The 25,046-nt window shown below is 52.5% G+C and overlaps 3 protein-coding genes across 3 annotated transcripts in view; 2 read left to right on the top strand and 1 right to left on the bottom strand.

The window, feature by feature from the left end:
• The first annotated feature begins 1,490 nt into the window (after nucleotides 1–1,490).
• On the top strand, nucleotides 1,491–14,346 carry ORAI2 (ORAI calcium release-activated calcium modulator 2). The gene is made up of 3 exons (XM_080677173.1): nucleotides 1,491–1,629; nucleotides 6,150–6,387; nucleotides 11,011–14,346. The coding sequence occupies exons 2-3, from the start codon at nucleotides 6,160–6,162 to the stop codon at nucleotides 11,548–11,550; spliced, it is 768 nt and encodes a 255-aa protein (XP_080533299.1). The 5' UTR covers nucleotides 1,491–1,629; nucleotides 6,150–6,159; the 3' UTR covers nucleotides 11,551–14,346.
• The window catches only part of LRWD1 (leucine rich repeats and WD repeat domain containing 1), a 30,301-nt gene continuing 6,804 nt past the window's right edge, over nucleotides 1,550–25,046 (top strand). Inside the window, exon 1 of the mRNA XM_080677171.1 lies at nucleotides 1,550–1,629. The gene's annotated coding sequence lies outside the window, so the exon portion shown is untranslated. The remainder of the gene's footprint in view (nucleotides 1,630–25,046) is intronic.
• ALKBH4 (alkB homolog 4, lysine demethylase) lies at nucleotides 17,024–25,001 on the bottom strand. The gene is made up of 3 exons (XM_080677172.1): nucleotides 24,860–25,001; nucleotides 21,298–21,495; nucleotides 17,024–17,923 (listed from the first exon to the last, which is right to left on the bottom strand). Exons 1-3 carry the CDS (start codon nucleotides 24,980–24,982, stop codon nucleotides 17,339–17,341), a joined length of 906 nt encoding a protein of 301 aa, XP_080533298.1. The 5' UTR covers nucleotides 24,983–25,001; the 3' UTR covers nucleotides 17,024–17,338.

The raw sequence follows: 25,046 nt of genomic DNA, 5'->3' as shown, positions 1-25,046 counted from the left end.
CAAAGGATGTGCACTGAGAACTCAACAAGCAAATGACTCTGTTGCTGAAAGAATTCTCATCTATGACACAACTACTGTAGTTTAGTGTTTTTCTTCCTGTTTTCTTTCCAGGTCATTTTATGAAGAGCTTTGAGGTTTGAAAGCCACAGTATGGTTGCATTTTGAGGATTTTGCCCCTTTCCTGTAATCATGGAAGCAGGGCAGTATATCAGTCCCCAGGATTTTCCTATAACCTTTGTCAGGTCAATAACCAGAGGGGGAACTGGCTTAATTTGTTTTGTAAGTGTCCTACTGGACCAAAAGATATCATTTTTTGGATAAGTGTGTCACGGTTCAGTGCTGTGTGACAGATGGAAAAATCCTATGTAGGGCATGGAGGAAGGACTCTGAGGGGCCCTCTGGCAAGGCAGGCTGATATGAACCCATCTCGTCTGGTGGTAAATCATTCATGTGCACTTCCTGAAAAGAACGGTCCTGTTTGAATATCTACCTAGATTGTAAAATCGGAGAGTTCACCATTGCGGATGAGAGGTTCCCTGCAGCAGCGGATGGAAGTGGCTGGGTCAACGCAGAGACATTTTCAACCCAGGTGCCTTACATCTGAGAACATTAGATTAGCTCTCCGCGCGTGGTCACCAGGGTTAGAATCCCGAGCGTGCGGCACCCGGGCTAGGTCCTCGCGGGTTTCACAGGGTCTGGGAGACCGGGGGTGGGGGAGGGTAGATAGGGGTGGGGGTGCGCTTTTGGTGGCCACCTGACAGCTCCAGTCCGCGATCTGCGTATGCCACCGTCCACCCAGGCAAACTCACGCGTGGCTGTCTGGGCCCTTCCCAGTCTGCCCTTCCACCCGTTTCCCCCACGTTCTCCCCCTCACTCCTGCCCGCCCTGTAGTCACATAACGGGATCCCTGTTCCCTCTCTTTGCAGGATGCGCCCTTTTGGCCTCTCCCCATCCTCCTTACGGCCAACGATCGGTCCTGGGCACCCTCCGGGACTGACCCTGGAAACCATGTGGTCCCATTCTGCGCTTAGACCCACACACCGCGGGCAAGGCAGGCCCCACCCTGCCCTGGACTTGCTGGCCAGACCAAGGGTCAGATAGCGCAGCCTTATTGTCCTGTCACTGGGGCTCAGGGAGGCTGGCCATGGGGCGGGAGAGCGAGGGATGCCCGGGCTTCCGGCTCGCCTAGCTGCCGCTGCGCCAATCCCTGTCCACTGCTACCCGAGGCGCGCCCGGGGACCAGAGAGATGCGCTCCCTCTGAGGGTATTCGGGCCTGGGCGGGAACAGAGTCCTGCGGGCAGGGCTCCCTGGGACCCCCAAGGAGGGGCCGCGAGCTCCGCCTCTCCGGGGCCACAGGGTCACGTGGCCCGCCGCTCCCCCGAGGGCGGGTCACGTGACGCTAGCGCGCCGTTGCCCAGGCAGCCGCTGCGGCGGCCGGCGGGGGCGGGACAGCCGGCGAGGCGGGGCAGAGGGGGACCCCGCGGGACCGGCGGAAGGAGGCAGGGGCCGCGCTCTGCGCCCTGGCCAGGCCACGGGGCCATAGGGACACAGGGTTAAGCCGGAGCCGCCGCCGGCCGCGAGCCGGAGCCAAACCGGAGCCGAGCGGGCAAGACGGGCAGAGCAGCTCGGTGAGTGCGCGTCGCTGGGGGTCTGGAGGAGGTAGCTGGGTCCTCGCCCGTCTGCGGGACCGGAATTGCACCAGGGGAGGGACGGGCTTTCTCCTGGGCAGGCTCGGAATGCGGTGGGGTGGCGGCCAGGTGACCCTAACTCCGCGGATCCCTGGGCGGGTTGCGGCGCCGAAAGGACTGGGAAGTCGGGGTCGCTGGCCGAGTTCGGTTTTGCGGCGTCTGGGGATTCCCCGGGGGAAGGACGGAGATGCAGATGGACTCTTCTGGGAGACCCCTGTGGGGACTGCTGGGCCTCCGTCCCCCGCAGGTGTGACAAAGAGAGAATGAGAAACACGTTTCTGCGGGCACTCACCATTGCTCACGCCCCAGATGCTTAAAGGAAGTTAAGATGGGCAAACCCCAAACCCACCCCCTGGATGTGTTTCAAACAGGCCTGCCAAGGAGGGTAGCTAATGTAGAGAGAGTCCCAGTTAGTGTACCAAACCTCCTTTTCTGACTTCCCTTATATAGAAATAAACAAAAACCCTTCCAGGTTCCACCAGGAGAGCATCCTTTGGAGCCCCTGACACCTGACTGAAATGTCGGGCTCCATCTTGCCCCACCCTACCCCCTGTCCCAGTTGAGTGTGAGGACCAGACTCTGCCCCCCCCCCCCCCTCGGGCAGGGGACACCTGGTGTAAGGGAGGACAGTGGGGCTGGCAGGGATAGGATGGATTTGAATGAGGTCTGGGCTGCTCCCTTTGCAGGAAGTGGCTTCTCTATCTTCAGGACCCAGACTCCAAGCAGACAGCCCTTCCTTCCCACCCCTGCCACTCTGAGGATGATCATAGGGCTGCTGGGACTGCCCTGACCATTCCCAGGAGGCCACCATCTCCACTCTAGAACTTGAGCCCAGCCCCTGCTCACGGATGGCCCCAGAACTTCCCTCTTCTTCACCCCATACTTCTGTGTTTTTGGAGGTTACCAGGCCCTCCTGCCATTTCATTTGGCACACAAATCAGGCTGATACTAGATTGTTTCCCTTATTGGCTTCTTCCATGATCCATACTGTGCCCTGCCAGAGAAAGCCCAGCAGTCACACTGCCTGGGCTGCCTTGAGCTCCAGTACTCCCTGCATCCTGCCCCTCCCCCCATTTCCTTGACAGCCCCCCCCCCCCCCCCCCCTCTGCAGCCAGTCTTCCTGCCATGTTCCCTGCCTCTCAGAGCCCTCCCATGTGGGTAGCATTTTGTCTTTGAGGGAGAGTCTTTGCCAATATTGCCTTCACTACCTATGTCCTTATCCCCTATCCTTGCTTCCTAGAAGGAACCTTCTCCCTGCCCAAAGCTGAGGCAGCCAGCACCTCCTCTGCTCCCTAGGCCCTCTCACCCCCTCCACTAAAGCATTTAGCTCATCGAATGAGAATCACCCCTTATCTTGTTCCCCACTGGGCACAGGAACTCACAGGTTCTTGCCTTTTTCATCTTTGATGCCTAAATACCAAATGCTGTCTTACTTTAGGGCCCAGTAAATATCTCTGTGATGCAGGATGTTGGATGGAGAGACGGATACTCTGAGGGGGGCAAAGGTTGTGCCTTCTACCCCTCCACATGCAGTACACTGTCTTTATCATATTTTTAGGCCCACTTCTGTTACATATAGAAAAATGAAAGAAAAAGTGCATTTCCAAATGATGCCATCCTAAATTATTTGGAGCTAGCCAAGGGATTGGTTAGTAAGCAACATTCCTCTGAATTCTCCCTCAGGGAAGGGACCTTCCAGTTATTAAAGTACTTGAAAGTAGTGCTGCTGGCTGCAGACGGGGGCAAGGGGGCTGCGATATTCGATGCTTCCAAGTAGGCATTCCTAGTAATTGACATCTCTTGCAGGAATAGAAGAGTACAGAACTGTTCCCCAGGGTCCTATTGGCCAGTAAAAGCTGGTCTCCATAGCCTGGCAGTGAACAAAGAGGAAGGCACCCCAAAACAGAGCTCTTCCAACTTCCAGGACCTTCCCATGGAACCCTTTTAGAGATTGGCATGGATGGATCAGGTTTGGGGCATTTTCTCAGTTGCTGACACTTGGTAAACACCCTTGACTCCCCCACCCCCCATCCCAGCCATGCTCCCTGGGATCCAGAAACCCTTATCTGTTTGTAATCGCCTTAAGTAGGCTTTTCATGAGGCCTATCAGGGCCTAAATGTCCAAGTTAATATCTGATGCTAACTGAGCTGTGAGGTGCCTGTGTCCTTGAAACTTGCCCTACAGATTAATTAGAGCTGATCCCAGCATGCTGCCAAACAGGCCAGCCCCTTGGACCACAGGAGACCACCAATCCCTATTTGGATTAGTGGAGATTTGGTTTAAATTCACAAATCTTGACAGATCAGTCCTTCTGATCTTCATTCTGTGTTATTGTCACACCAAATGTCTTCCTGGGATAACTCCAGGGGTCTCCATTCTCCATCCTATATCATAAAATGCTAATATGCAAATTGCCCCCTCCACTGGGAGTTCGACTGGGAGCTCCACCAGGGGGCGGGGCCCCCACCCGTGCACGAATTCGTGCGCTGGGCCTCTAGTTTCTTTATAAAACACTAGAGGCCCAGTGCACGAATTCATGCACAGGTGGGCCCAGCAGGCCCAGCCCCAATCGGGGCGGATTTGGCAGGAGGTTGGCCAGCCGGCCCGCCCTGATTGGGACCGATCAGGACCAGGCTGGCTGGGTGGAGGGGCTGCCCCTGATTGGGGTTGGGGGACCGATTGGGGGTGTGGCCAGCCATGGGGAGGGGCGGTGGACCGGCCATCCCCGCCCCCAAATGGGGGCCAGCGGCCTAGGGGAGGGACCATGGGTGGTTGGCTGGCGGGCCCTGCCCCTGATTGGGTGAGGGGGCCCATCTGGGGTGGGGCCAGGCAGGGGGAGGGGCTGCAGGAGGTTGGGTGGCCAGCCCTGCCCCCTATTCGGGAGAGGGCTGCAATCAGGGGTGGGGCAGCTAGGGGGAGGGGCTGTAGGAGATTGGCCAGCGGCCCCACCTCCTATTGGGGTTGGGGGTGCGATCAGGGCCAGCTTGGGGGAGGGGCTTTGGGCCTAACATGGTGGGGTGGGCCGGTTGGGGGCGGGGCTGGCCAAGGGGAAGGTGGTGGGGCGTTTGGCCTGCCAGCCCCACCCTGGGAGAGTCCGGTAGTGGGCAGTACTTATTAAAGGATACTTTTGAGAACAGTAACTGGGAAGAATGGGAAAAGAGCAGGTTTGAGCAGAGAAATAAGTAAAGCTGCAATGCTGGCCAGGGATCAGCCTCAGCAAACCACATAGAGAGCTCTTGGGTCAATGGGGAAAAAAGAGACATATGTACCTGATCAGGCCGGTTTGCTGGCCACAGTGGGCGTCATAGCGACCGGTTGTTAGGGTGTTACTGTCGCTGGCTTTTTATATATACAGATTCAGTTGGATTTAATTTTTCATTTTGTTAAATGTTTCCATTGCAGCCTGGATGTGTCTGTACTTTAGGTATATAAACCAAGTATTTTTGGGGTGAAACGTGCTGATTAACATTAAGTTGGAACTGCCAGTTTAGACATTTGGTGTATGGGCTTGGCGAAGGAGCCAGTGAGCCATCTGAGGGATTGACTAACCTCTAAGTGAATCCTGCCCAGGCAGAATGATAGCCAGCTCCTCCAAGCCTCGTTTGCCCTCCCATAGCTGGTCCCCCAGCAGCCACATGGGCACCCAGCTGGCTGCTGTGGGATGGGGTCCTGTGGGGAGAGCCCCTCCTCGGGTGAAATGGGGCACAGCCAGAAAGGGGGCTGCCTTCTTGCCCAGCATGCAACGCACGTTGTACATTGTTCCTGACCTGCTTCTGGGTGGGAGTTTTGTATATAGCAGAGCAGCTCCTTCGCTTTGATCTATTGAAAGTCAGCCCCCCGCAGGAGGGTTTATAAAAGAAGAAAAAGAAAATTTAAGTTGGATTTATAGCAGCTGCTTGGAAAAGTGTATTTCACATTGACACCTGGACATTGAAAAGCAGTTGAGTCTGCAGGTCCTGTATCTTGTTCAAGAGCCCTGTAGGGTGGGGATGTCCTCATTTGAAGATGATGGACGTCAGCAAGGTCAGGTGTCATGTTCAACATCACACAGTTGGGTCAAATCCAGACTTGGTAACTTGAGGTCCTAGGATCTTTCTAAATGCTACAGCTCCTTACTCCCTAAAGATAGGTGCAACTTGGAGGAGGTTGTTAGGTGCTCTTGGCCAACCTTGGAATTCCATTCACCCAGAGCCACACTCAACGGGAACCCTTCTGAGCTCGGATGGCGGGAACAATGATGAACACTGTGGTGGTTCTTGGAAATGCACTCCTGAGCCTCCTCTCCTAGAAATGGTCCACATGTGAGGACTGCATCAGAGACCAGGGCCCCCCACTCACATACCACTGGCCCCCATGGCACTAGTGTAGGGTGTATACAGGGGCCCCAGAGAAGATAAACTGGGTTTTCCAGGCCCCAGGAACCCTTTGGGATACCTGAGTGTGTCTCTCTTGCCCCCAGCCTGGCTCCCATGATGAGTGCTGAGCTCAATGTGCCTGTGGACCCCTCCACCCCCGCCTGCCCTGAGCCTGGCCACAAGGGCATGGATTACCGGGACTGGGTCCGCCGCAGCTACCTAGAACTGGTCACCTCCAACCACCACTCCGTGCAGGCCCTCTCCTGGAGGAAGCTCTACCTGAGCAGGGCCAAACTGAAAGCCTCCAGCCGCACCTCCGCTCTCCTCTCAGGCTTTGCCATGGTGAGTGCAAACACTTGGTGGGAACATAGCTTGCAAAATGGGCTCTGGCACTCCCACTGGGCCCTACTGGCAGCCAGGATGGACCATTAGGAAGTTTCCCCACATCCCATCTCTTCCAAGGTGACTGTGACTGCTCTGTCAACTAGAGGGGCTGCTGGGGCATACAGGGGAGTTCCCAGCCTCAGAGCCCACAGAAAGAGCCACTCCCACATTCACAGAAGTATTTGCCTGGCAAGGAAGTTAGGGTGGTAATTAAAATAGCTTTAGAGTACAGATTTCCTGGAGAAAAGTACCCATATCTGCCCATCTCAGGGACCACCCAAGAGTTTGGAAATTTCAAGGACTTGAGCAGGAACTGTGGATTGATTTGGGTTTATGCAGTGTAGCCCAGTTGCCCAGCCAATGCCCCCAAATGTGGCCTCCAGGGTGACTAATCAGAGCCTCTCGCCTCACTCCCAGCTGCCCACCTGTGGCTTTCCTTCTGAGTCATCCCCGAGACAAGAGAGGACAAGAGTCCATCTCAGGCAAAACTGAGGGCACTGTTGACTCCAAAGCCTCAACCCACATCCCTTTAGGGAACTGTCCTGAGGATGCAGATGTCAGGAGTCAGACTACTGGGGCTGTGGCAACCTCTCTCTCTGTTGTATGTTCAGAGGTCCTATTGGGCCGGAAGCAGGGGGTTTATTTTTTATGTAAAGACAGTTGTTTTTTTGTAGTCCAGAGCCTCATTTGTCAAATTGGTAGTGCAGAAAATAAAAAGCTGTCAGAGTGAGCCACTGTGGTCATTCCTCTGACAAGGGCATGTTTGGTCATCAGTAGGGCCACCTTTGGAAAAAAGACACCCTACACAGTCAGGGCATGACTTCATACAGGGTGAGGCAGAGGTCACCAAACTGAGAGGCAGTAAATTTGGGTTTAGGTCTACTTTAAAGCAAAGGCTTATTTAGGTCTTGTGTTTTTGTTTTCTTAAACATAATTACAAAAGTGTGCAATTGCATGGTGCACAACTTTGGCTCATAGTGATTTTCTTCCTGTGGTTTCCATCACATTAAAAAGACGATTTTGCCCAGCTACTGTAGCTCAGTGATTGAGCCTTGACCCATGAACCAGGTCACGGCACAATCAGGTCAGGGCACGATCCCCAGTAGAGGGAGTGCAGGAGGCAATCCATCATTGCTTCTCTCTCATCATTGATTTTTTTTAAAAATATATTTTTATTGATTTCAGAGAGAAAGGGAGACGGGGAGAGAGATAGAAACATCAATGATGAGGGAGAACCATTGATCAGCTGACTCCTGCATGCCCCATACTGGGGATTGAGCCTGCAACCCGGGCATGTGCCCTTGACCGGAATCGAACCTGGGACCTTTCAGTCCGCAGGTCGACACTAGCCACTGAACCAAACCAGCTAGGGCTCATTATTTTTTTTTTTTAAATATATTTTATTGATATTTCACAGAGAGGAAGGGAGAGGGATAGAGTGCTAGAAACATCGATGAGAGAGAAACATCGATCAGCCGCCTCCTGCACACCTCATACTGAGGATGTGCCCGCAACCAAGGTACATGCCCTTGACCGGAATCGAACCCGGGACCCTTCAGTCCGCAGGCCGACGCTCTATCCACTGAGCCAAACCGGTTTCGGCTAGGGCTCATTATTGATGTTTCTATCCTTCTCCCTTCCTCTCTCTGAATTCAATTAAAAAAAATTTTTTTAAAAAGACAGAATTTTCTCAAGCTTAATTTTAAGGAATGTGTGAGAAGTTTAAACATCACTATTAAAATTAGAACTTGTTTTCTACACCACAGAAGAAATACAGTATTGCATTATATTTTGCTCACCTATACTTATTTAACTTTGGGAAATGAACTCTGGGAAGTATTGCACGACATAATGCAGAGAGACAGTTTCCTTTCTGTGTGGGGCCTGGGTCTGGGAGATTGCTTCCTGTCTGCAGCTGTCTTTTTAGACCCTGGCCTTCCAAACATTTGGATTTCCAAATTTAGGGCAGCTTTCCTGTTTTCCAGCCAACAAAATGCTCATCCAAGTTGAAGGCTTTAAAACCACTCATTCAGAATTTGAAAACTAGCCCTTGAATAAAGTTATCAAATAGAGTGACTTCTGGAGGAGGAGCTTGAGATGCTCTGGCAGCCTTCAAAGGTATGAAGTGGTCTCAGGATGAGAATAGTGGGCCCCAGAGTGCTCTCATTAGCTTGGCAATGGTGGTCATACTTCCCAGTAGTAATTCTTTCTTCAGCATTTATGGAGTATCTCCTGTGCACCAGCAAGTGCTTCATTAAGCAGCCTGGGGATACATTTTAGAAGCCACACAGTGCCCTTGCCTTCTCTTCTAGAAGGTCCCTCTCAGTGAGGCTGCCTCAGCCTCACGTGCACTGAGATTCCGCCATAGCAGTGAAACAGCATGGAGCCAAGTCAAGGGCAGATTAATGACCAGTAAATCAGACAACCATTCAGACTGTGGTGCAGCTTGGGAGAAAGAAGTGACCAATACAGATCCTCAGATAGCATTTTGGCCATGGCCAAATAAGGGCAGGGACATGGACAAATGAAAATAGGCAGTTTGCTAGGTGGAGTCCCCTCTTTATCCTATGTATTCCCTAATTAGAATTGCAAAACAGTAAGTACTATGCCCAACCTTAAGCTTATTTCTTCATGTTTATTCTTCTAACACAGAGAACCAGTGATCTGAAACCTCCTCTTTATATAAACAAAATGAAAAATGGCCTTTTGGCTTTTTCTCCTCTTGAGGCAGAATACAACTGCTTCCTTGTAGGCCTTTTAATCATCTGTTTCTTATCTCGGTGCCCTCTGTGGTTTACAACATCCTTTTGTTGGGCCAGAGCCTACCCAGGCCACAGGGGCACTGAGAAAAGAGCACCCTTCAACTTCTGTCATGGGCTACTGTCTTTTTGGAGCAGTATTTACTGCTGGGTTTCTGTTCGGGTCCACTAGGACTGCTGTATCTTCTTAACTACCAAATGTTCCATCCCCACTGAGGGGATGGGGTGCCCACTCTAAGAGGTGGTAGTTGCTAGAAGTTGTGACATCCTTCTTGTTAATTAACATATATATTTTATTGATTTCAGGGAGGGAGAGGGAAAGATAGAAACATCAAAGATGAGAGAGAATCATTGATCGGCTGCCGCCTGTACACCCCCTATTGGGGATTGAGCCCATAACCCGGGTATGGGTCCTGACTGAGAATTGAATCGTGACCTCCTGGTTCATAGGTTGATGCTCAACCACTGAGCCACACCAGCTGGGCTCTTTTAATTTTTAAAAACAGGGATGACTCAGCTCTAGGAGGCAAACACAGTGGGTGGAAAAACCTTCCTCTGGCTTTTCTCTTTCTGCCCCACCCCACCCCACCCCCTTCCTGGTCTGATTTCTTACTCTCGGGTACCTGGGAGAAGGCCCTTGGTGAGCCCCAGAGCCTTACTGGGCCTGGACTAAACCCTCCACTGGGGAGGTCCGAAGTGCTGAGTGCTGGGATGGTGGGGTGGTAGGGTGCTGGGCCTCAGAGGGAGCTATTCTGAAAGGATGGGGTCTGACCTGGCAGGGGCAGAGGCAGGAGTGTTGCTCAGTCTGTAGTTTGAAAGCCATGTAGGGCCTGGGTGAGCATGTACTACCTAAATGGCTATAAGCATTCACTGCTACAGAGATAAGCTGGGCTTCTTCTGGTTCCCTCTGTCTGTTTTTTCCCTTTCATTTAAAAAATAATTTTTATCATTTATTACATGTACATAGTTTAGAAATTAAATACAGTTGACCCTTGAACATGGGTTTGAACCGCACAAGTCCACTTACACATGGTGGGTGTGCCCAACACTCCCATGCTGCTCAAGGGCCAGCTATACTGTCGACTCAGAACAATCCCAGCAGACCCACCCGTACTCTCCACTCCCAGAGGCGGCCTCTTGCAGCTTTCTGTCTTCGTGGTTCCAAATGACATTTGGAGACTGCTGTTTCTTTATCCATTTTGGATGTTACCTATTGGCATCCAGTGACTGTGGATGATGATTCAGCTCACTCTTCCCAGCCCACCCTCCTTCCCACAGCTGCCCCTCCTCGCATGGCCCTCATGTCCTGGCCTTTAAATATATATGCAGTTTCTCTCTCTGGCTTTTGGTGTCAGCTGAGAGATGCACCCTGTGGTCTGTGTGAGGCTGTCTGGGTTTGCAGCTCTGAGTCTGGGCACCATCAGGAACCTCTATTCTTTTTTTTTTTTTTAACCTTTTAAAAGGTTCATTTTTATTTTTAAAACAACAGGGTTTTTTGCAGCTAAGCCACACTGCAGCCTGGCTCTGATATCAATAGCAAAGCCACATGTTCCCAGGGAAGTTTGGCCTCTGCCCTGGCTCATAGCTTGGCACCTCAGATACACCGTACATTCCATGTCTGGGAAGGCACCTGGAGGGTGACTCGCACTGCTTGGTGCTTCTTTAGTCTCTTCTGTACTTTTAGATTTTTTCTCAGTGAGATCTTTAGTTAATCAGAAAAAAGGCAAATTCAAAACAGTTGAGCAGCGAAGAGGGTGTCCTGTGCTCTGCAAGGGCCTGGAAGGTGCTTGCCCAGCCCAGCAGCATCCGCTCTGCCTTGCAGGTGGCCATGGTGGAGGTGCAGCTGGAGACGCAGTACCAGTATCCACCACCCCTGCTCATCGCCTTCAGTGCCTGCACCACGGTGCTGGTGGCCGTGCACCTCTTCGCCCTGCTCATCAGCACGTGCATCCTGCCCAACGTGGAGGCCGTGAGCAACATCCACAACCTCAACTCCATCAGCGAGTCGCCGCATGAGCGTATGCACCCCTACATTGAGCTAGCCTGGGGCTTCTCCACCGTACTCGGCATCCTCCTCTTCCTGGCTGAGGTTGTGCTGCTCTGCTGGATCAAGTTCCTGCCTGTGGATGCACGCCATCAGCCGGGCCCTGCACCCGGCCCCGGTGGCCACACAGGCTGGCAGGCCGCCCTCGTGTCCACCATCATCATGGTGCCCGTGGGTCTCATCTTCGTGGTCTTCACCATCCACTTCTACCGCTCGCTGGTGCGCCACAAGACCGAGCGGCACAACCGCGAGATCGAGGAGCTGCACAAGCTCAAGGTGCAGCTGGATGGGCATGAGCGCAGCCTGCAGGTCGTGTAAGGGTGCAACTCCCCTGGGGGCTGGGAGCCAGCAGAAACAGCCTGCTTTTGAGGGAATTTTAAAAACGTAAATTGCCACGAGGCTGCCTAGACACTGCCAGATAGTTCAACACCAAAGTTTTACTCCTGTCTTAATGCCGTAAAACCTGGCTCATTTCCCCTCAGAAAATGGAAATCCTTAAACGAGAGACTGATTCTGTTGCTAAGAGCTTAGGGCAAAGAAAGGCTGAGTCCTTGGCCCTGGGACTCAGGCCGGACTCCAGCACTGTGGTCATCCAGAGATGTGGAAGGAGTGGCCAGCAGAGCAGGGAGCCTGGCGGAGGCCCGGAGAGTCAGGGTAGGTAGGGCTGGGAGTTCAGAGGATTGCCCATGACTCCTCAGGTGCACTGCCTGGCAGCCGGGTGGCACATTTGATAGTACCAGCCTGCTGTGATTAGGTGGGAATTGTGGCAATTAGATGGGCACAGGATGACTGCTGGGCCTGGTGCTTCCCTCCCCTGCTCTGCACGGGGTTGGGTGGCCTGGCTTGAGGGCAAGGCAGGAGCCTGGGGCACATGTCAGCCCAGCAGGTATGGGTACTCCAGGAGGAGGCAGACTTGTCAGGGCCCGGGGGAGACTTCCACAAGTGGAGGCCTGGCAGAGTTGGGGAGGCATGTCTGGGGGCAGCCTACTTGAGGAGGCTGTTAACTAGGGGTACTCCAAAGCACACTGGGCTCAAATTCTTTCTTCCCAGCCAGCCTGGAGAGCCGTGGCCACATTGACCCAGCAAGGCTACCAGGTTGGGAAGAGCCCGCAGTCCAGAGGCCTACATCTCTTGGCCACAGAATGCCCTCTGAGCCTGATCCTCCAGGCTCTGGTCCCAAAAGGCCAGGGGCATTTGCTCAGGTGGCAGAGCCTGCCCATCTCCCTGCTGCCCATGGTGCCTGGCAGCAGAGGGGCAGCTTGGGGGACTTCCTGTCTAGACAAGGCTGTTGGCCTGGTCTGGTCGAGGGGTGGTAGCACCAAGGGCCAGCCCTGGCCAAATGTGGGTCTTGCTCAAGAGATGGAACAAATGCAGAGAATGCACAACCCCACATATGCTTCCCCCTGGGCCCCCAGGCCTCTCAGCCACAGCCGGCTTATTTATTGCCGTGCACAGCATGGGATCTGGTTGCCCTAGCTCGTGTTCTTTGGCTGTTCACATACAGGCTACAGCTCAGCTTACGTGTGGGCATGCTATACCCCAGGCTGCTTCTAAAAACCACCTTTACCACATTGGCTGGCAGCCACCTGGAGAAGGAGGCCATTTCCTCATTGGACTTCATGCTCTGATGGCATTTCTATCAACAGCCTAATATCTCTGTGGGATCTGGGTGGCCTGGCTGAAGTTTCTGGGAATGTGAGCTACTGGTGAGAACATAAACCTCAACCTGTAACTCTGAAATGCTGATGGTGACACTTATGGGGAGCCTGGACATGGTGTCCCTCCAGGCCAGAGAAGTGCGCTGGCGTCTTCTAAAGGGCGTGTCCCTTGTACCTTCTGCAAACATCTGTCATGACTTGCTTGCTCTCCAGTGCATGTTTCCTCTTTCCCACAGCCTTGTTGAAAAGGCTTAATTGGTTTAATGTGTTTGCTTTGCAAAAGAATGTCAGCATCACTGACAGACAGCCACTTAGTGACCTGGCAGTGACAAAACTAGCTGGCTCTTCCTCACAGCTAGGAGCAGGCAGCAAGCTCTTACTTTGGCCTGAGCCTTTTGAGGGGTCATGCTGAGCTCACTCCTGCTGCCACTTTCCTGGGCCATTGGTACCCCTGCCCCAAGTGTGCCAGGTCCACAGAGTCCCATGTTCCCCAGACTAGAAAGCACACCCCCAGTGCCAGTGGGGGCCCATTACGCCTGATCCATGGGCAGAGCTTTTGGCCTGACTGCAACAAGGTCAGATACGAGGTGCGCAATGACAGTGCACATGAATAGGAAAGGTGCCACATACCACGTTAAAACAGTGGGAGAGTAACGTTCCTGTAATTTCCTGTTCTCATCCAGAGTGCTTTCCCAGCTCCAGCCTTTCTAGAGACATGAAGCAAAGAATTTATGTGGGAACAGAGATGACTGTGAGTGTGGGGACTGGTGGCAGTGAGTCTGATGGGCGGGGAGGGGGAAGGACAACCTCAGGGTAGCGGTGGAGCTTGTCTGGAGATGGAGGATAAGCTGCTCATTGGAGCTGCAGGAACAACTCTGCAGGGCAGTTTAGGGGAGGGGCTGGCAAATTACAGGTTAGAGATTGGGATTCCGGAGGTTTAACCAGATTGTGGACTGTTCCAGTACAGGCCTCTCCATGGTGAGGCGCCATGAGCCACCCCAGGACCAGCGTGGGCTTGCCCTATTTCCCTCTGAGCAGAGCCTTCCTGGTGCTCATAAAACAAATGCCTGCAAATACTTGAGGCCCATTCCAAAGTGGAACACAGTCTCCACTTAGTACCTGACCAGAAGTATCAAAACTGAAGTGTTTCTATTTTAGAAACTGTGGGGGCAGAACACATTTTAGTGTCTTCTAGGAAGGTCTGTGGAGGAGAAAATCATAGAAGCCTGAGCGGACGGGGGTTCATCTGTAGTCCTTATCTGTCTTGTGCTGATTAGTTCATTATGCATGACACTGTGTAGGTCATGTACGGTGTACAGACCACAGTCCTGGATATGGATTTTTAAAAGTTGCCCTGGATTGAACTGAATAAACAAGCTATACACTGCTCTTTCTGTTCGGGGTGGAATGCCATGATAGCTGCTGGTCCTTCCCTGGTGTCTGCTGCATCCTGGATCCTTAAGCCCCTCCTGCCTCCTATTTGGTGATCACCGGCCAGTGTCCTAATAAGCTTCCCAGGTCAGAGACTTCTCTGGAATAGACAGACAGGGGACTTGGACCCAGACATGCCACAAGGCTCCCACAGCTTCTCTTCCCTTTCCAGAAACACCGCAAGGGGCAGCCCCAAGTATAGCTGAGTGCCAGCAGAGCCATCTGGACAGGGTCAGCTTGAAGTCCTCCAGAAGAGCCACTGAAGCGCTGGTCCCTCTGGGCTTTCTCCAACCCCAGGAACCTGTGGCTCTGGGCTGAGACAGGTGTCCAGCTGGGCAGCAGTAATGCAGAGCCCTCCCTTGGCCTGGTGGCAGGTGGCACTCACGAGGAAGCTCCCAGATTTTCTGTTTTGTAATAGTTGCCCAATGAGGTAGATGCTCTTCTAGGAAAGACTTTCTGTCCGTCATTAATTTTCTGGCACTTTAAGCCAGAGAGTCCTAGGAATTAGGTGTGCAAAGCAGATGACACCACTATATGGAAAAGTTCTGCCAATACAGGGGGCCAGACTGCCTCTGCAGCCCAGAGGGAGGACTCCTCAGGCTCTGAGGCACCAAAGGCCTGGGCTCAGGGCCAGCAAACTGACTCTGTAGACATTTCCCTAGCAAGCCCGTGGCCAGGCCCACTTACCGTTTGGCTGACCTGCTGAGAGAAGACTCATTCCTGACTCAGATGCTTCCAGAAGGTTGAGGGGTGGCATCCACAGAGCCCTGGACAGGGCCCAGCAAGGTAAGGTGGGACAGGACTGAGCCTAGACTCTGCTCAAGGCCCATTTAAAACATGCAGACTTGTACAGGCAGTTTCTGCACAAGTCTCAGCAGAAATAACCGAGGGTCCTCCCTGGACTGAGCTCAGCCCCGTTAGGACCAACCTGGGCCTCACTACCGGACCCTGCGAACAGGAACCAGCCCCAAGTTTCCTCAACAGTGCAGGCTGAGAAATGTCAGTAGACTCCCCCAACTTACCCTGGAAGAGGGCACTGTAGGAACCCCCTTTGGACTGGATGCTCCCGTATTAGTATCTTCCCACAGGCTCCTGCCTTCTAGTCTGAGACTGCAAGAGCATTAGCACAGACAAGCATCTGGTGCTGAAGGAAAGCAGGAACAGCTACCTAAAATATGGGGGTGAAGCAGACGTTGTGCCCCAGGCTGTGGCTGCTGGGATCAGCCCTTCAGAAACACAGGACAGCAGTTGCAGTGGTGCCCAAGAGCAGCTCTGGAGGAAGCACCCAAGCCTGGCCAGACCCCAGCCCCATCCCATGGGCAGTGGGTGGCTTAGGTGAGACGGTAAGCACCTGGGGCCTGAAGGTCTTCACATAGCAGCTTCAAGGACAGACTTAACTCGGATCACCAACTTTACTACGTGATGAAGCATTCCCTAACGTGCTCTGCAGGATTGTAGTAAGGGCCAAATGTTAAACATCTGGCAAGCACTAGGAGATTCCAGGAGAAACAGGCTTCTCCATTGAGCGACTCCCCAGCCTTAACAGGTCTCTGCCTGACGGGTCTTGGGGTGCAACATTTCCCAAACATCCATTCCCACCTTTACTGGCAGAGCACCTTGCAGGCTCCATCCAGGGGTGGGATACTCTTAAGGCCTCTCAGGGCAGAGGCTCCCCACTGGGCGCCATGGAGCAGCCTACCAGGCCTGCAGGCCTGCTTGGTGGCTCAGATGCAGCAAGATGGGTTCCAGCTGGGCTTGTATCTATTAGTAAATGCTCAGTGTTAGGTCTATAAGGGCTGGCATGGAGATTACAGACCTAGGAAGAAGCTGTCCTTCACCCTCCTGAGTGAGCTGACCCAGGAAGCAGCAGTTAAGGCACCTGGGAGCTCACCGACCCCCACTCAGTAGCCACTAGAAGCCCACACAGCCTGTCCAGTGCGTCTTCACAGCATTCTCCAGTCCAAGCCAGTGGCTCAGCAACTATGACACCACTTCATGGGCACCGCGGTGGCCAGTGCCTCTCCCAACCTTCCTGCTCTCAAAAGCTCCTGAGTGACCATGAAGACCAGTGCCGAGCATGAAACTTTCCAGGCTGTGAGGGGGCACTGGTCCTTCAAGGCTGGATCCCAGCATGTGGCGGGTGAGCTGAGTCTATTTTGTCACATAAGCAACAGGAGAGAGGGTTGGCCAAGCAGACCCAGGGAACATTGCCATCTCACTCCACCTCCACAGCCAGCACGCCCGGCCACAGGTGCAGCCACCCATCCAGGTGAGCACAACACACAGCTCTACCACCAGCCAGTAAGCCACCTGTGCTATCCTGGGAGTTGAAGAGAACTTTTTAACATCATTACATGGGGTGGAGGTGGGTTGGGCTATGAGGAAAATCTGGGAGCTTCCTCATGAGTGCCACCAGGCCGAGGGAGGGCTCTGCATTACTGCTGTCCAGCTGGACACCGGCCCACCCCCATATTTTAAGTAGCTGTTCCTGCTTTCCTATGTGTGGGCTAAATCTCTCAGATTTCCCTGTCCTTGCTGCATCCTGCACCCCAAGTCTGGGTCAAGCAAACTGTCACCAGCTCTGAAATCTGAAACAGTAATAGCCTCAGATCTTCTACCAATTCCATTCTCTGATCTGGCATGCTACCCAAATGGAGGGACTGCAGGGTAGGGCACCAGGAAACCTCGCTGAGACAAATGGATAAAGGAGAAAATGGTTTTAACTGATTCCAAAGTTTTTCAAACTCAAATTATGCCACTTCCCTCAAACTGTGACACATTAATCCAAACAAGTGGCCACAGTGCAGCTCAAAGGGGACTGACCTGAGACACATCCCCATTAAAACCAGTTCCCGGCAGGGCTTGCGCTGCCATGGCGTCAGGGTGTCAGCAGTCTTCTCTGAAAATATAATGAGCTGGGAAGGAAGACCCTTGTGCTGGGCTCCCCCTTCAATCCTGGCAAAGGGTCAAGTCTGGAGCTGGCACCCCGGGCCAGCTCCTGGCCCCAGGAAGGCGGCTCACATGGGTCTCCCCTGAAAGGAGAGAGAGATTTGCAGGAGCTCCTGCCCAAGTTCTTGCTGCCTCCCACCAGGACAGAATTCAGCCGACAGCTCCCTGAAGGTGGCACACACACGGCGGGCCTCGACGTGTCTGCGGTGGATGGCATGCTTCCACTGGTGCCGTGCAGCTCCGGTGAGCACAAGCAGAGAGCGGCAGGGTAAGGGGACGGCCACCTCCACCTCCTGGCACAGGACGGACCTACTAGGGGCCATCACACCTTCCAAAGCTTCCGGGAAGCCGGATGGGGCCAGGCAGAGCAGTAGGCTGCCGGGCGCCTCCCGGGACATGGACAGCACGGTGGGGGACAGGAGGTTGAGGCTCACTAGCCGCTCCCCCCACAGCCAGGTGTCATCCAAGTGGGGATCAATGGCTGAGCCCCGTTCTGGGCAGTAGTCCAGGTTACACTGCTCCACGGGCCGGAAGTCCTCCAGGATGGGGTAGAGGCCCATTCTCCGCACTATCTCCCGGCTGAAGCTGGGGAGGCCTTGGAAGCCAGCGGTCTTGAGCTTTTGTTTCCGAAAGTTGACTTTGGGACCATAGTCCTAAAGTATGAGGACAAAAAGGAAGTAGAGAAAAGTCTGAGTTTACAGAAATGTTATCACACACTAGGTCTAAAGAATTCAATCACAGTGACCAAGAAAAGAAAAATTTCTGACTTCATGGGTCTGACATTCCAGTAGGAAGAGGCCAACACCACAAAGATATACACGAACAGGAAATATCAGATGGCTGTAAATGCTAAGGGAAATAATAATGCAGGGAAGGGGACTACGAAGCATTGGGGATGTCTCTGTAGAAAGACATCCGAGAAAGCAGAGCTAGAGACAAAAGGCCCCTGTGCAGGTAGTGCATCCAGGATGTGATATTGAGAAGTTGAGATCTGAGATGAATGAACAGCAAGGGAGGGAAGGCCAATCAAGGCAGCATTATCAAGGTGGGAACACCGGGGTTCAGAACCACAAGGAAGAACAATTACGACATGGCAGTTCTACCTGGTGTATACCTAAGAGAAATGAAAACAGGTCCACACAGAAACTAGCACATGAATGCACAGCAGCACTATTCACAATGGCCAAAAAGTAGAAACAACCCTAGTGTTTACCAGCAGATGAATGGACAAACTAATGGGAGTATATCCATACAATGGAATAGAGTTTAGTCATAAAAAGCAGTAAAGCACGGGTATAGGCTGCAAAATGATGCACCCTGAAAACATTAAGCTAAGTGAAAGACACCAGACACTAAAGGTCACATATTGTATAATCCCATTTACTAGTACATGAAATGTCCAGAATAGCCAAACCCACAGAGACAGAAAAAGTAGATTAGTGGTTGCCAAGGGACAGGGGAAGAGGGAGGGACTGCTAATGAATATGGGTTTCCTTTGGGGAGATAAAAATGTTCCAGAACTAGATAGTGGTAATGGTTGCACTACCTTGCCATTGTGACTATACTAAAAACCAATCCACTGAATTGTACATTTTAGTTTTTATGTATTTTTATTGATTTCAGAGAGGAAAGGAGAGGGAGAGATAGAAACATCAATGATGAGAGAGAATCATGGATTAGCTGCCTCCTGCACGCCCCCAGTGGGATTGAGCCCACAACTCGGCCATATGCCCTTGACCAGAATTGAACTCAGGACCCTTCAAGTCCACAGGCTGATGCTCTATCCACTGATCCAAACTGGTGAGAGCTGAATTGTACATTTTAAATGGGTGAATTTTATGGTATGTAGCTTCTAAAAAAAAAAATAAATAGTGAGGAATGGTCTAGAATACGCCTCAGGTTTTTGCCTGAGGTATGAAAGAGGGGGGAGATTTGCCGACTCCTGCCCTCTCTGGTCCCCCTCCAGTGGAGGATGGCTCCGTCTGGTGGAACTCCTCCTTCCAGGTTGGGCATGTCTCCGAGTGCCTGGGTGAGTGGCTCCTGTAGTGCATCGCTAGGAGCAGCAGGCAGAGAGCCTGACATGGGAGTGCAGCGGGCAGGGCACGAGGAGCTGGAGCCTTTGAGGAAGCTGGAGGGATTGCTATGCCTGACACCCCAGAGCAGCAGTGAAAACAAAGGGGATGACTAACAGCGTGCAGAACTTCTAGAGCATTGTAAGGACTTTGTGTTTAAGGTGGGAGGCCCAGAGGGTTTGTAACAAAGTGGTGGCAAGATCTGATGAGGTGTTATTGGAGTTACTTTCCTCTCTATTGAAAACTGACTGAAGAGGGTCAGGGCTGCCCCAGGAACCCCCTGAAGGAATCCTGGGAAGGGAGGGGGGCTGGGATGCATGTGTTGGCAGTGGTGGGGAGGGTGTTCTCAGATTCAGATAGGTTTTGAAGGAAGAATGGACAGGAATTAATGAGAAAGAGAGAAACCTGGAGAGATCCACAATTCCAGCCTGCACAGGTGGAAGATGGAATGTGCCATGATGGGGACACTGCAGGGGGCCTGTGTATGGGCTAACAGCCAAAGCTCAGTTTAGGGTCTGACAAATAGAAGCCTGGGCTGGAGATATGAACATGGAAGTCCAAAATACAGCAACGGTGTGTAGGGCCATGACTCACTAAGATCAGTAAGGGGATGTCTGGAGCAGGAAGAAAAGAGGCCCAAAGACTGAGCCCTGAGAACCCGTTGCTGGGTTCAGAGCATGGAGGTGAGGGATGGAAGCAGTTTTTGAGTGGGTTAAGCAGGAATGGGAGGAGAGGAATCAAAAACAATGAGAATAAACAACTCTTGAGGAATTCTGTTGCAGAGAAATGGAGCTTACTGGGAGCTGGGGGAAAAGATCCAGTTGGAGCAAAATTCATCTTGGAGAGAGAGGGGAGCAATGCTGAACAAGGTCTTCTGAGTAGAAGGGACCAGCACACAGCTGGAGGGGGCCTTGGAGAAGCCCTGGGCACAGGTGAGAAGAGAACCACACCCACGCATGGCAGGCAGGTGTGCAGATATGTATCTTTTCTCAGAGAGGCAAGGTCCTCAATGGAAGGGAAAAGAGATTTGGAAGAAGAGCAGCAAAGTGATAACCTGGAGGAGGTAGGTATGGCTGCAGGAGCAGGACGGGCCCAGAGCCAAGGAGACCTGACAGCAGGCTGCACATGGGTGCGAGGGAGAGGGAAGCTGGACTTGACCAGGGCTGTAGTTGAGCAGAAAGAGTATGATGAAGCAAACACAAAAAGTCGAGGGATATCCAAGGAAGTAACTATAACTGGCTGTAGTACAGGGTAAGGGGAGATGATGGGAGGGGAAAAGTGAAAAGGTGGCTGGACGCCTGGCCGGTGTGGTTCAGTGGTTGAGCATCGACCTATGAACCAGGAGATCATGGTTCAATTCCTGGTCAGGGCACATGCCCAGGTTGTGGGCTCGATCCCCAGTAGAGGGTGTGCAGAAGGCAGCCAATCAATGATTCTCTCATCATTGATGTTTCTATCTTTCTCTCCCTCTCCCTCCCTGAAATCAATAAAAATATATTTTAAAAAACAAAACAAACAAACAGGTGGCTGGATGGATAGTTCACAGGTTCTGGTGGGGGCAAGGATTGCTAGAGATGAGGAATGGAAGGAGTGACCTAGACAGAGAGGAGTGGGACTGAGGAAGAGGGGGCTGAGATCCCGGACAAAGAGGGAGGTCTGGGACCTGGAGGCCCGAAAATACATGAAACTGGCGGGGAGAGAACTTAGAGACAGGAAGGCATCTGACACCTTTCAAGGAACCCTCCCTGACAGTTACCAGCACTAGGCCAGCTGGGTGAGAGCAGAAAGAGCTGAGGGTCCATCTTCCTTAGAGTCCTGGCTCACGGCATTCTCCTGGGAAGGTGGGCAGGCCAAGTAAGCTGGGCATATCCCTGGTATGGCTTACGAGGAGGGCACTGAGCAGGAGGTGAGCCAAAGGGCCCAGCAAAGTGACTGTCCTCTCTGGGCCAACCTACCTGCTTCCTCCGTCCAGACTGTGAGAGTTTCCAAGGCTCACGGTCCATCAGCTGCACCATCTCAGCTTCTTCTTCTCGGGTCACGAAGTCCTCTATCAATGTCACGCCAGGGAAGGGGAAGGCCCAGCCTTCAAAGTCAGACTCCTCAGCCCCCACAGCCCAGCCAGTGTCCGAATAGTAAATGAAACGATGTGTTTTCTATAAAAGAAAGACAGGGTCTTGGAGCCACTGGAGCGTGCCCTCCCGGAGGGCCTCTTGGGAACAGCCCCTGCCCAATGATTCATCCTCTCCTGAAGCCACTTTGGAAGGCAGCTAAAGTCTAGAGAGGCCAAACCCCTGCTTGGGGTTGCCTCCTGGAAAGACCCTCTCACTTTCCTCATCCATAAAAGGAAAGAGAATCTGCGTAACCATTTTTTGTTGTTGCTGTTCTCCATTTTATAGATGAGGTGACCAAGGTTCAGCAAAGTTAAGGAACTAGCCAGAGGCTGGGGATCAGCCTGCGAGTCCAGTTTCTGGGTCATAGTAGGGTATCTTCTGTCCTCAGCCTTGTGAGAATTAAAGAAGATGGTGTGAAAAGATCCAGCCCAGATCAGAAGTTTGAGAAATATGCTATCCCTAAAGCTGGGGTCCTGGGGCTGTCCAGGGGTGAGCAGCACATGCTAGAAGTCCAGAGGGGAGAAGCCCTCTACAGTCCAGGTGGGGATGTCTTTGGGCTCTGCCATCCTTTGTGGCAGCCAGAGGCACGGCCTGAATTTCCCTTCAAAAAAGAACAGAACTTGCCAGCCATCGAGAGGACAGCTGGGCTGACAATCTCCTGCTGTAGTGTCTCCGGTACCTGCCTTGGTTTTGAGCAGAGGCCATCTGCATCCTTCGCAGCTTCCAGCCAGTGACCCAGCACGGACCTGGCCATTTCTGCCCAACATGGACTTCCTCTAATGGGCAGTCTTTGCTCTGGAGCTCCCGAATGGGTTGACCATGATTTTATCAGATCTACATGGCAGTCTGAGGTCCTCCCTAACCAATCAATTCTGCCTCCTCCCCCTTTATGTTCCATAGGCATTGCTACCACCCATCTTGAACCACCATGTCCTCTGTCTCTGGCGCCTCATATTGGACATGTTAAAAGTGGGAGTCATCCTAGACATCTTGCTCATCCCCCAGCCATCATGTTGGGAAGATGCTACCCCCAGAGTGTCAGTCCCGGACATAGTTCAGACCTTTGGTGCTTTCTAAAAAAAAGTTTTGTGGTAATATATAAAAAACACAAAATTTACCATCCTATATAATAAAGAATATGCAAATTGACCATCACTCCAACACACAAGATGGCCGCCCCCATGTGGACACCAGATGGCCACCACAAGATGTCCAGCAGGGGAGGGCAGTTGGGGGCAATCAGGCCTGCAGGGGAGGACAGTTAGGGGCGATGAGGCCAGCAGGGGAGGGCAGTTGGGGGTGACCAGGCCTGCAGGGGAGGGCAGTTAGGGGTGACCAGAATGGCAGGGGAGGGCAGTTAGGGGCAATCGGGCTGGCGGGGAGGGCAGTTAGGGGCAATTAGGCTGGCAGGGGAGCAGTTAGGCATCGATCAGGCTGGCAGGGGAGTGGTTAGGGGGTGATCAGGCTGGCAGGCAGAAGCGGTTAGGGGCAATCAGGCAGGCAGGTGAGCGGTTGGTAGCTAGCAGTCCTGGATTGTGAGAGGGATGCAGGCTGGGCTGAGGGACACACACCTCCCCCTCCCCCCCCCCCCCCGCTCTGTGCACGAATTTCATGTACCAGGCCTCTAGTCTTTAATAATTTTTTCACTGTACAGTTCAGTGTGTTAAGTACATTCACTCTGTTGTGCAATCTATCTCCAGAACTTTTTCACCTTGCAAAACTAAAATCATGTACCCATTAAACAACTCCCCTTTTTCCTTTCCCCAGCCCCTGGCTACCACCATTTTACTTTCTGTCTATGATTTTGACTAACTAATGTAAGTGGAATCATACAGCATTTGTCCTTTTGTGACTGGCTTATTTCACTTAGCATAATGTTTTCAAGGTTCATCCATGTTGTAACATATATCAGACTTTCCTTCCTTTTTAAAGCTGAATAACATTCTATTGTATGTGTGTATTCCTTTTTGTTTATCCATTTATCCATCAATGACACAGGTTGCTTCCACCACGGCATGCAAATATTTCTTCGATACCCTGCTTTCAACTCTTGTGGTTATATCCCCAGAATTATTGGGTCATATGGTAATTCAACTTTTAATTTTCTGAGAAACCTTCATACTGTTTTCTAAAGGATCTTCCACACTTTTACCAGGGACACTGCAGTTTCTTCACTGGCTTCCCAGCCTCAATACCTTCCTATTAGGTCTCAGTGAGAGAAATTAGCTTGAAACGCAGGTAGACAGGGCAGGGGTCCAATGTAAAACAAAGGCAGGTGGAACATAGGCAGGGACAAGCACATCAGTTTGAGGAAGCCTAACCACAGGAACCAACCATGCTGAAATAACAGAATGTTTTTGGACACAGAGCGGAAGCATGGGAAACCAAGGGAGGGCCTGCAGCAACAAGGTGTACTAAAGCATAGAAACAGGGAAAGTTCAGGTCCGTTGCTGGGCAAGAACAATAAGGGAATCAATCAGGTGAGGACATGGGTAGTGATAGAGCAGGCTTGTAGCAAATATATACCTCTGGACTATAAGACTTTGGGGGCAGCCCATTATTGTCCTCCCTCCACCCCCAACCCCTCTGTGCAGGGAGTCTGAATCTGCTTGTAATAAATTTTCCACACTTTTGCTTAAGTCTTCTGGTCCCCGGAGCTCATTCTTCTGTGTAGGGAGACACGACCCCAGAAAAAAACCTCAGCTCATCGTTCTGGTTACCACCAGGATTGTTCTACAATTTACATGCAATTTCCTTTAAAACCCTTCAGGGGCTCTCCAAGGCCCCCAGGACAAGTCCAGCCTGGCCAGTGGCCACACACAGGGCCCTCTGTGGTCAGGACCCTCGGACCTCATCTTCCTCACCTGAAGCATCACCCATCTTCCAAGCACACGCCTCTACCCCAGGCCTATATTCAAGCATTTTCCCCGGATGGAACGCCCTATCAACCAACTAAAATACTTCCAGGCCCAGTTCAAAAGCTGAGTCGTTTTTCGTTAATTAACTGGAATTAATTTCCTCCTTGCTCATTTCCATCCAAGGCCTTATGGGCACTTTTGCCCTTGTTTGCGGCAACCGCTACTCTTTCCATATCATCTCCCCGCGGGCCCGTGAAACTCCCAGGCCCCGACGAGAGGGGTGGGGGTGGGGTGAGGGTAGGGTGGGGGGTTGTTACGTGGAGGTTTGCTGTCAGACTCCCGCCAGGTCCCAGAGGTGAGCTGTGGTCGGACTGCACCCACGTCCCAATCCTTTCCCCACTCCTCAAAGCCTGCATCTCCTCACCCCTACAACATCCCACTGCGAGGACCCCTAACAAGGTTTGATCCGGGACGGTCAGTCGGGGCCTCAGTTTCCCCAATATGAAGAATAAAGTAAAGTTGTAGGCGCCTCCTCTCCCAGCCTTTACCTGTGGGGAGTGCTGCCAGGGTGGGTCACCTCCCCGCTGCCGCTCGCAGATTAGACAGGTCCGGATGCCCTTACAGCCGCATTCCCGAAGTACTTCGGGGGCCGCCACCACCGCAGCCGCCATCGCTGCGTACCGGCGGCCAGGGCGCAGGCGCAGGGTTGCAGGGACCGCTGGGACTTGTAGTCCA

This window comes from Plecotus auritus (assembly GCF_963455305.1).
Source record: "Plecotus auritus genome assembly, chromosome: 7".
NCBI classification, from domain to species: domain Eukaryota; kingdom Metazoa; phylum Chordata; class Mammalia; order Chiroptera; family Vespertilionidae; genus Plecotus; species Plecotus auritus.
The sequence above is the reverse complement of the archived record's forward strand: the minus strand, read 5'-3'. Positions and strand labels throughout refer to the sequence as shown.

Coding starts and splice junctions, on each gene's coding strand:
- ORAI2 (XM_080677173.1), top strand. CDS start 6,160: ATGATGAGTGCTGAGCTCAATGTGCCTGTGGACCCCTCCACCCCCGCC. Junction 6,388..11,010: donor TCCTCTCAGGCTTTGCCATG/GTGAGTGCAAAC, acceptor TCTGCCTTGCAG/GTGGCCATGGTGGAGGTGCA.
- ALKBH4 (XM_080677172.1), bottom strand. CDS start 24,982: ATGGCGGCTGCGGTGGTGGCGGCCCCCGAAGTACTTCGGGAATGCGGC. Junction 21,496..24,859: donor CCTGGCAGCACTCCCCACAG/GTAAAGGCTGGG, acceptor TTTCTTTTATAG/AAAACACATCGTTTCATTTA. Junction 17,924..21,297: donor AGTCTGGACGGAGGAAGCAG/GTAGGTTGGCCC, acceptor CTCATACTTTAG/GACTATGGTCCCAAAGTCAA.